The sequence below is a fragment of the Ursus maritimus genome, unplaced genomic scaffold (assembly GCF_017311325.1).
Source record: "Ursus maritimus isolate PB19 unplaced genomic scaffold, ASM1731132v1 scaffold_21, whole genome shotgun sequence".
In the NCBI taxonomy this organism is placed as follows: domain Eukaryota; kingdom Metazoa; phylum Chordata; class Mammalia; order Carnivora; family Ursidae; genus Ursus; species Ursus maritimus.
Window position 1 is genome coordinate 50718193 of NW_024424564.1, and position 9431 is coordinate 50727623.

Consider the following 9431-nt stretch of genomic DNA (forward strand, 5'->3'; position numbering starts at 1 on the left):
GAGCGCACAAAGATCCCAGAGGTTCATACTCTTTGACTCAGTAATTTCATTTCTAGGAAATAACAAGAAATGCACACTCCCAGCCTGGGGAAGTACGAAATGGTACAGGCCCTCTGGAGAGCCAGCTGGCTCTAGGTAGAGCCCTTCGAGAGGTTCATATGCGGTGACGACCAGGTGATCTCTTTCCAGGAAAAATCGGACAATGTACACGTGTGAAAGTTCCACCTAACGTTATCGCAAAGAGCCTACATTTCAAACGTGATCCATTAACTAACATGATGTAACATAGGCAAACACTAAAAAATATAAAAAAGGTTGGAGAGAGGTGAGGAATTTGAAAAACTTACATAGACAAGATCTATTTAAATATGTTAAAAAGTATTTCTAAAAAGTCTGGCAAAAATGGAGAATTTTAACAATAGGATTCGCCAAGTGGTGCAAATACGGCATCTTCCTCCTCCTTCCTACAGTTAGTTCATTCAGGCGGCATTTAGGGAGCACTGCCTATGTGCTGGGCTGGGCACCCGGTTTCAGGTAAAGTTCCTTTTCCTCCCGAAGTTTCCAACCTGGACAGCAGTGGAACAATGAAAAATACAAGGCATTTAGGAGGAGCTGTGAGCTCACCTAGGAGGTTAAGGTCAGGAGGAAGTGCACTCCAGAGACAGGGGTGCAGAGCTTGGGGGACCGGTTGCAGGTGGAGCCCCATACCCCACCTGCCTGGAGGGAGAGCAAGGAGGGGCAGCAGCCGGTGGGGAGGGTGGAGGTGAGGGAGGAAAGAGCTGTTTCCACATTTCAAGCCTCCCTTTCTCATCTGCCCCTACTTCCAGTCCTGTCGCGAATGTCCCCCAGCAGCCACCTCTACCCCCGTCCCAGTTTGGATCTTTAACCTAGGCAGCTAGAAGGGCTTCCATCGGTATACGGGAAGGAGACATATTTCAGAATTTCCATTTGGGAATTTGTCCCTACTATGGAGCCCTCCTAGCAGTCAAGCAGGGACTTGCGCCCGAGGCACTGGGAACAAGTTTGGAAGGAAGAGGAACAGAAGATTCCATCTTGCCTCACCCTTTCTTTTCTCTTGTATTCGGGCCCGCCTGGGGGAGTTCCCCCTAGGGGATCTCTGTGTGGGAACGCGGAGCGCAGACCTAAGTAGGGAGGGTATAGTCCGGGCCAACCCGGGCCCTGCTTCTGCCGACCCCTAAGGGGCCTGCGAGGAGCCCGCAATCACTGAGCAGCGCGGCGAGACGGAGCCCGAAAGGGTGTCCTCCTGAGGGAGGGGTGGATGCAGGGGAGATGGCTTTTAACCCTCTCAGTCAGAGGCTAAGCTGAGTCTGCCGAGGACGTGGGAACTCCTATTCCAGGGTGTCAGATGAGGAAACTGAGGCAAGCTCCCCCGCCCCCCAGCAGCGAAGGGCAGTGGACTCAGAGACTGGACCTCCCACCAGAGCCTCTCCCAAGCACACCACAACTCCCACTCGGGGGCTCCCATCTGGGTAACAGGGAGGGAGCGAAGCGAGCCAAAGGACGATCGGCGGGTCGGGATCCCGAGAACCGGCGCTCGGACCCAGGCCCTTCCCGCCACCTGCAGGGCCCTTCCCCCGCCTGGGCACTTCCGAAGCCTCGGCATCCCCCCACAACTCTGGCCCGGGGCCGACGCCTCCCGCCCCCCGCAATCTCCCCTCCAGCCGGCCGCTCCCCGGCGCTCTCCCAGCCGCACCCCCTCCGGGGTCAGGAGCGAGCGCGGCGGGCCGGCGAGGCCTCCCGAGACCATTCCGCGCCCCGGAGCGACCGGCGCGCCTCGCCCCAGGTCGCCGCGCGGGGCGGCTGCGCCCCGGGCCTCCCGCCCCCACGGGCCCCTCTCCGCCGGCGCGGGACCCGGGCCCGGGCGGGGCTGCTCCTCCCCTCTCCAGCCAGGCTCCCGGTGCAGCCGCCGCGCTCAACTTCGGGGCGCAGTTGGCCGGGGACCGCCGCGCCCAGTCGGTGCGCACGCAGATGTCCCTCCGGAACAGGTGGCCCGGGAGGCGGCCGAGCCCTCCCTGCCCTTCCGCAGCCCACCCTCGCCCCCGCCTTCTCGCGGCGCCCCTTCCCACCCGCGCCCCGGGCGCCCCCAGGGCCGCACCCCGGAGTCCCCGCCCGCCGCCCCCTGAGCGCGGTCCCCGGTACCTCCGGCTCTCGCGGTGGCGGCGGCGGCGGACGAGCTGGCCCCGGGGGCCGGCGGGCAGCGCGGCGGCGGGAGCACCGCCCCTCCGGCCCGGGCGTGGTCAGCGCCGCCCCGCCCGCCGCCCCCGCTGGGTCCCCGCTCCCCGGCCCGAGCGTCCCCGCTGCTCCCGGCGCCAGGGCTGGACCCAACGTCAACAGGTACGGAGCGCTCCCCGGGACTCCCTGTCGCCTACTGTGTGGGCTGGTAATCCGATTTCCCCATTTAACAGATGAGAAAACTGAGGCTCGGCCGGTTAAGTCACTTGAAGGTCATGCAACTGAGAAGGGGCAGTGTCAGTATTGGAACCCGGGTCTGCCTGATGCCACCACCTAGAATATATTCATGAGCCTCCCCAGCCCATGCCCCAACTGTGACTGGTGCTAAACGCTTGGCCTGCATGGCTGTGTTTTACCGAATTTCACTTAATTTGCTTGAACCTTCACAACTTCTGAGGGCCCTTGTTGCTATGGCGTCCTGGCCCCGCTCACCCCTCTCTGGGTCCACTGGCTGCTGGCTGTGTTGTCCTCACTCCTTGGGCCTCATCCTCCCCCTCAGCCAATGACTGGGGCCCAGGCCTCCTTTGAGAACATGGAAACTCTCCGTCCCAGCCCTGGAACAGGCTGGCACTTAGTAGGTGCCTTTGAATGAATGAATCAGAAGAAAATTCCCATGGGCTCCCACCATCCATCTGCAGCCTCTGGACCTGGCCCTTATGCTCTGCCTTCCCTCCCAGGACCCTCTGGACCCCAACACCCCCCTCCCCTGTCTACAAGCTGCCGTCCTTTAAGCCCACACTGACTCAGCAGCTCTGCCCTCTTTCCCCTGCCCTGCCTACCCTCATCAGCCCACACACTGATACTTCTCTGATCTTAAAAGAAACCAAAACCCCTTTAAAGATCCCCTAACCCGCTCCTCTTCCCCGCTGCCTCACGTTTGTCCTTCCCTTTATAGCAAAAGTCCTCCAAGAGTTGTATCTCTTGGCTGTCTCCCGTTTCTCCCCTCCTTTGTCCCTTAAACCTCTCCCCCAACTAGCCCACTCAATCTGTCATTTTTTGTCCCCAGCTATGGCCGTGTTCCTAGGTCCACGTGGAGCCTGGTGTTCGTCTCGCTTGTCCCTCCAGCAGCACCTGTCACTGCTCCACTCCCTGTTCCCTGAAGCACCTTCCTCTTTTGGCTTCCCAGACGACACACCTGACCACTTCTCCTCTGTGACCACCCCCTTCACCGAAACCCTTCTCTGCCCAGCCTCTAGAAGTTTCCACAGGCTGTGCTCAGCTCTTGATCTTCTGCTCCTTCCCCCACTCTTTACCTTGATGCTGTCATCCAGACCCGCGGCTTTGGAAGCATCTGTCTGCGGATGATGCCCATACGTGGCCCGCAGCCCGGACCTCTCCCTGAAGGCACATTTCTATCTGTGCTCCCTTACAGGGCTCCAGCCAGCAGCCTGATCTCTCCCCACGCTGTCCTGCATCTCCCCCATCTCGGTTAAGGACAGCTCTCTTTCCTGGCGCTTGGGCCCCAAACCGCGACTCCTCTCTGCCTACCATACGCCTTCCCCACACCCACTCCAGTGGCAAATCCTATCAGATCCGCCTTGAAAATATGTCCAGAATCTGACACTTCTCACCCCTCCCCCTGTCCAAGCCACTAGCCTCTCCCCAGAGACCTCGTCTGGCCTATACTCCTGCCTCCCCCACTCCCCGGTCCAAACAGCAGCCAGGGGGATGATGGGAGAAGGAGGTCAGGCCACATCCCTCCTCTGCCCAAACCCTTACCCTTCCAGTGGCTCCTCACTGAACTCAGAAGAAAAGCCCCTGCCTCACCCTGGCCTCATCCCTTTCTTGGATGGGGACCCGGCCCAGCCCCACTGGCCTCCTTGCTGGCACTCACCCCCTCCGGGACATTCACTCCCCCTGGACAGGCTCTCTGCCTGCAACAGCTTTGCCCAGATGCCTACGTGGCTCTCTCCCTCACCTCCTTGGTTCAAGCTTCAGTGTCAGCTTCTGAGTGAGGATTCCCTGACCCCCCCTGTCTCAGATCACACATGCGCGCCCTGCACTCCCCACTGCCTTCTCACCTCGAGTCTGCCCCATACTCTTCCCACCATGTGACACGCTTCACGTTTTTTCCTCTATACATTTATTTTAATGCCTGTCCTCTGCACCGGACTGTGAGTTCCATAGAGTGGGGGTTCCTGCTGACTTGTTCGCTGCTATGTCTCCCTCCTGGAACAGTGTTTGGAACAGAGTGACTGGACAGTAGCACACGTGTGTAGAATGAATGAACCTGTAGGATTTCACCACTGGTAACATTCAAGACCCTTTTTCTTTGTATTGGCTTTTTCATTTCAATAAACGTATTTTATTTTATTTTTTTTTTAAAGATTTTATTTATTTATGTGACAGAGAGACAGCCAGTGAGAGAGGGAACACAGCAGGCGAGTGAGAGAGGAAGAAGCAGGCTCCTAGCGGAGGAGCCCGATGTGGGACTCGATCCCGCAACGCCGGGATCACGCCCTGAGCCGAAGGCAGACGCTTTAACGACTGCGCTACCCAGGCGCCCCTAAATAAACGTATTTTAAAGGGAAACTTTATATTACTACTGCCGTAGGTAGGATACCACTATTACTAGCCTAGAATGGAAGGCAACAGTAACCTGTTGGTTAAGCATCTGTCTTCAGCTCAGGTCATGATCTCAGGGTCCTGGGATCAAGCCCCACATAGGGCTCCCTGCTCAGTAGAAAGCCTGCTTCTCTCTCTGCCTCTGCCTCCCTCTCTCTCTGTCTCTCATGAATAAATAAAATCTTATTTTTTTAAAGATTTTATTTATTTATTTGAGAGACAGAGAGAGAGAGAGAGCATGAGATGGGGGGAGGGTCAGAGGGAGAAGCAGACTCCCCGCTGAGCAGGGAGCCCGATGTGGGACTTGATCCCGGGACTCCGGGATCATGACCTGAGCCGAAGGCAGTCCCTTAACCAACTGAGTCACGCAGAGGCCCCTAAATAAATAAAATCTTGGAAAAAAACAATGTTCAATGGCTCTGGGGACCCCTTTGCCCTCCTACCCTCTCCTTATTAAAATGTAGGATTCACAAGTTGTAGCGAGGTATCAAAGACAAGCCAGCACCTAGAATAGACTTGCTCCTGGACCCAAGCAGAAGAGTTAAAAGAGAATTGAGAGGAAATGACTTTCTTAAGGGATCCCTTTCCTGGGCTCTGCCCAGCCCCACAAGTTCTTCCCAGCGGCCCTAGGAAAGAACACCTATCCCTCCTAGCTGTCCCTCCTAGCGGCTTGCTGAAATCCACAACCCTCTGAGCCCGAGCTGTCACCATCCCCATTTTACAGAGGAGGAAAGTGAGGCTGAGTCGGAACTAGCCCAGCTCACAGAGCATGTCAAGGTGGACAGAGATTAGAACTAGAGTTTGCCTGACCCCAAGCCCTTGGCAGCCTCTGAGGTCAAACCCCCCTTGTCTGCTCTGGCCTGGCTGTTGGGGAAACTGAGGGGAGGGCATGGCGGAAGTGGGTGGGGATAGAAGAGCCCACATGTCAGCCCTGCTCTGGCCTCAGTTTACCCATGTGTAAAGTGCTGCCCGGGACCACAGTCTGGCCGCCCTGGGTCTTTCGTAGAAGTCTGGGAGCAGGGTGTGTCCTCTGTCTTCTGCACGGGGCCTGGGGAGTGCGTAGGGTAGAGCTCGGTGGTGTCTGGTCACCACATGACGGGAGGGCCCGTCTCAGAATAGAGCCCACCTCCTGGGGAGGCTGAGCCCTGAGACCCAGGCAGGGGAGCAGGACATCCTGGAGCCTCTGTGTCCCTGTGGCCGGACCTGTGTGGCCCACAGGCTTCCCCACTTCACAGTTACGTTTAACCAGATCAGCGGGATTCTTTTTTCCTTGTCCCTAGAAGAATCCTAATTGATTCAGCCTTTCACTAATGACCCTTTCTGCTCCACCCATAAGCAAGCTGGAGCCTCGCCCATCGCCCATTGTAATAAAAAGGATAGGAATCAAAACGAAAACAACTCCCTCCTTGACCTCGTGACCTCCAACTCTCTCCTACCTTCAGCCAGATTTCTCGAAAAGACTCATCCCCGTTCTGTTGTGGTCCTTCCCTTGCTGGTCCCCCTTGCCTGATCTCATGTGCTTCCTGTCCCCCTCTGGGGTTGGGGCTCTTGCCAGTGTGACAGTGACCTGCCTGTGGCCAAATCCTGTCACTATCGGGTTAACAACAACAATATTGTTAACCTCTGTTAGCAGAACCACAGACTGCAAGAATATACTGTAACTTTATGACCTTAAAAACAAGCATTTCTGGCTTTGTTTCTGATCAGAGTGTCCTAAAAGCCACAGGAGTTTCTGACCACCGTCCCCACGTCTCAGGGACACCCCAGTGCCCAGACGTTAGCCTCTAAGACCTTCTCCCCCGAAGGAAACCAGGATTCCTTGGAACATAAAGAAAAGTGTGAATGGTCCAGGATACCCGTTATGGCCAGAAGTAAAGCCACCCTCAGAAATATTAGGGGAGCAGAGGAGAGACAATGGAACCATTGAAAGTCTCCCCTAACACGAGCCATGCTGTATTAATACAAACATCAAAAATTGTCGGTTGAAATAATTATGGTGAACTTGAATATATTCACTCTGTGAACAGAGTGGCTATAATGATACTCAGAGAAAGGTTAATACAAAGCTTTCCAAGAGAGTTATAAGAAAGATGGCTGTCACATGACTTGTTTGAATTTTTATTGAGCTTAAGTTGGGATGCGTTGGTCTGTGTATCTTGTTGGGTTTTTTTTTTTTTTTTAATTTTATTGTTAACAAGTTAGATGTGTTTGCTTTATCTGTGTAATCAGAAGAAAACAAACTTGGAGCTCTGAGCTGGAGGCCTAGAATACACCAAAGAAAGGAGGACAGACTTGGGGGCTCTGGGGATCCCACGGAAACTCTGGGGCAGACGAGACTCCCTCAGGCGTATAGCATGGGGGTCACCGTCGGTTGTCCAGGAGAAGGGGGCTTCACAGAGGATGTCCACAATGGCTAATTAGCCAAGTCTCATCCCAGGAGCGGCAGCTATGCCCTATGTCCCAGCCCCCGAGGACCCAAGTCAAACACCCAGATCCAGTGACCTCAGCCTGTCCCGGGAGATTATGGCAAACACGAGATGGTATCCAAATTTCATCACCAGAGCTCTGGGGAGAAAGCAAACAAGTACAGCAAAATCCCTAAGAAGAAACGAAAGCAAGGGTGGAAATGATGCCTATGGCCTTGACATTTCAGAAGAGTTTTTAAGTATAAATGTTATGACAGAGCTGTTTTCGGACCTCGCCATGAGAAATCTGCAATTGTGGTTTAAATTGTTGACAGAGATTTACTTAATCAAGTTTGTAATCAAGGTTGGAATACTCTAGACGAATTGGATTTCTAAGTTTCGTTTATGACACAGAAGAGCTTTCGGGAAGGAAGTCCACATAGCTGTGGCTGTCCCCTCGGGGGACCGAGGTCTCCTGACAGTAATAGCTCTGTCCGCAAATTCACTGGGGGGTTCACGGGCTGCCTTTCTGACTTCCTGGTGGCGTCTGGCTGTTTACCATAAACTCTCTGTGCTCTTAGCCTCCTGCCCTCTGACTGGCCATCCTCCGGAAGACTCTTCGTTCTCCACCCAGCCCTTCCATACTGGAGTCCCTGGCCCTTTTCCAGGCTCTCTTCAGGCGTCTCACGCACATGTGGGCTGGCCTCCATCCTGCCCTGGCCTCCTTCCGAAGCTGAGCCTTCGTCCAGCCCACAGAGGAGCTGTAGGACCCAGAGCCACCATCTGCTCGGCCTCTGGAAATGGCAGCATCAACCCTCTTGGGCCCCCTCTCCCCGCTCTGCCCCCTACCCCCGCCACTGCGTGAGGCAGCCGACCACCGACCACCAAGGCCGGGCGATCGCACCTCCTCACTCTCTCAAACACGCCTGCTCCCTTCACCCCGCACGGCAGCCCTCAGCCAATCATCAGTCCCACACTCAGTCCCTTTGGAGCGTCCGCAATGTTTGAGGTCCTGGAAATGCAAGACGGACAAGGGCCTGGGACCGAAGCCAGCACCCCTGAAGTGACACCGTGCACGCTATTCCCGGGGGAATGGTTACAAGGCAGACTCTAAGATGCTGCTGCTGGCGGTCCTGGACCTCCTCTCTGAGTCGCAAGATCGCAGCTTACACAGGGCTTTTGAGTCTTGCCGGACAAGGTTAGCAGAGAGCCACGGAGGGCCCAGAAGAAGCATCACTTGGTGAAGTCGAAATGAAGTCTTCCTTCTGGGCAAATGCAATGGACCTTGGTTTCTTGCATCAAAGCCTCTTCCCCCCTCCTTGGCTGTATCAGGACATCTCCCGTGATGTTTAATGAGCCTCTTGCCTCCTGAGCTTGAAAGCTAAGATACCCAAGGCTATCAACCCATCTCTAGGGACGAAAACAAACACCCCTGCCTCCGACCCCTCCTTTGTCGCTACATCCAGCCCCAGACCCTGAGAGGGTTTTTCCCAGCCAGCTTTGCGCCTGCTCCCAGCAACCCCTGACTGCTGTCCTGCTTCTAGGATATTTGGTCCAGTTTTTGTCTTTGAACTTCCCAACGCTCCCAGGGCTAAGGATGAGGTCCAGCCCCTCTAGACTGCCCTCCAAAGCCCACCTTTCCGGACCTCCCCTGTGCCTTCCTAGCCTGGATTCACAGGCTCCTCCAACAAAGGGGACACATCCTTTCCTTCCTGCTTTGCTCTTCACCCCTGCTGGTCCTCAGTCTTACAATGGCCTTCCCCTCTCCTTGACTGACCCCCTAGCTTCTTAACAGGATTTTATAGTTTTTACATCTATTTAATTCCTTTTTTTTTTTTAAAGATTATTTATTTGAGAGAGAGAAAGAGAGCACATGCAATGCGCCTGTGCTCATGCAGGGGGAAGGGTAGAGGGGGAGGGAGAGGAAGAGGGGGCGGGAGAGCGAGAGAGGGGAAGGAGGGAGAGAGGGGAGGGAGAGGGAGAGAGAATCTCCAGCAGACTCAGAGCTGAGCATGGAGCCCAACACGAGGCTCACTTCCACCACCCCGAGATCACCACGGGATCAGAAACCAAGAGTCTGACGCTTGACCGATTGAGCCGCCCACACACCCCTACACCTATTTAATGTCTATGCAAGCTTAGGGAGAACATGGGATTTTGACCATTTCATAGATGACAAACCAGAGGCTTCACGAGGCTAGGTCCCTT

General features: G+C 55.3%; 2 protein-coding genes and 1 long non-coding RNA gene across 4 annotated transcripts in view; 2 read left to right on the plus strand and 1 right to left on the minus strand.

Moving 5' to 3' along the window:
* Positions 1-4529, minus strand: part of A4GALT (alpha 1,4-galactosyltransferase (P blood group)) — a 25579-nt gene extending 21050 nt beyond the window's left edge. Inside the window, exon 1 of one of the 2 annotated variants that reach the window (XM_040637653.1) lies at positions 3507-4529. The gene's annotated coding sequence lies outside the window, so the exon portion shown is untranslated. Of the gene's footprint in view, positions 1-2160; positions 2206-3506 lie in introns of those variants that run through there. The other variant, XM_040637654.1, reaches the window with a different exon arrangement.
* Positions 1367-2144, plus strand: LOC121104372 (WAS/WASL-interacting protein family member 2-like). Its single transcript, XM_040637092.1, has 2 exons — positions 1367-1918; positions 2007-2144. The coding sequence occupies exons 1-2, from the start codon at positions 1367-1369 to the stop codon at positions 2142-2144; spliced, it is 690 nt and encodes a 229-aa protein (XP_040493026.1).
* LOC121104445 lies at positions 2286-9034 on the plus strand. Its single transcript, XR_005836786.1, has 2 exons — positions 2286-2355; positions 7805-9034. It is a non-coding gene; the product is annotated as an uncharacterized LOC121104445 (long non-coding RNA).
* The last annotated feature ends 397 nt before the right edge of the window (positions 9035-9431 follow it).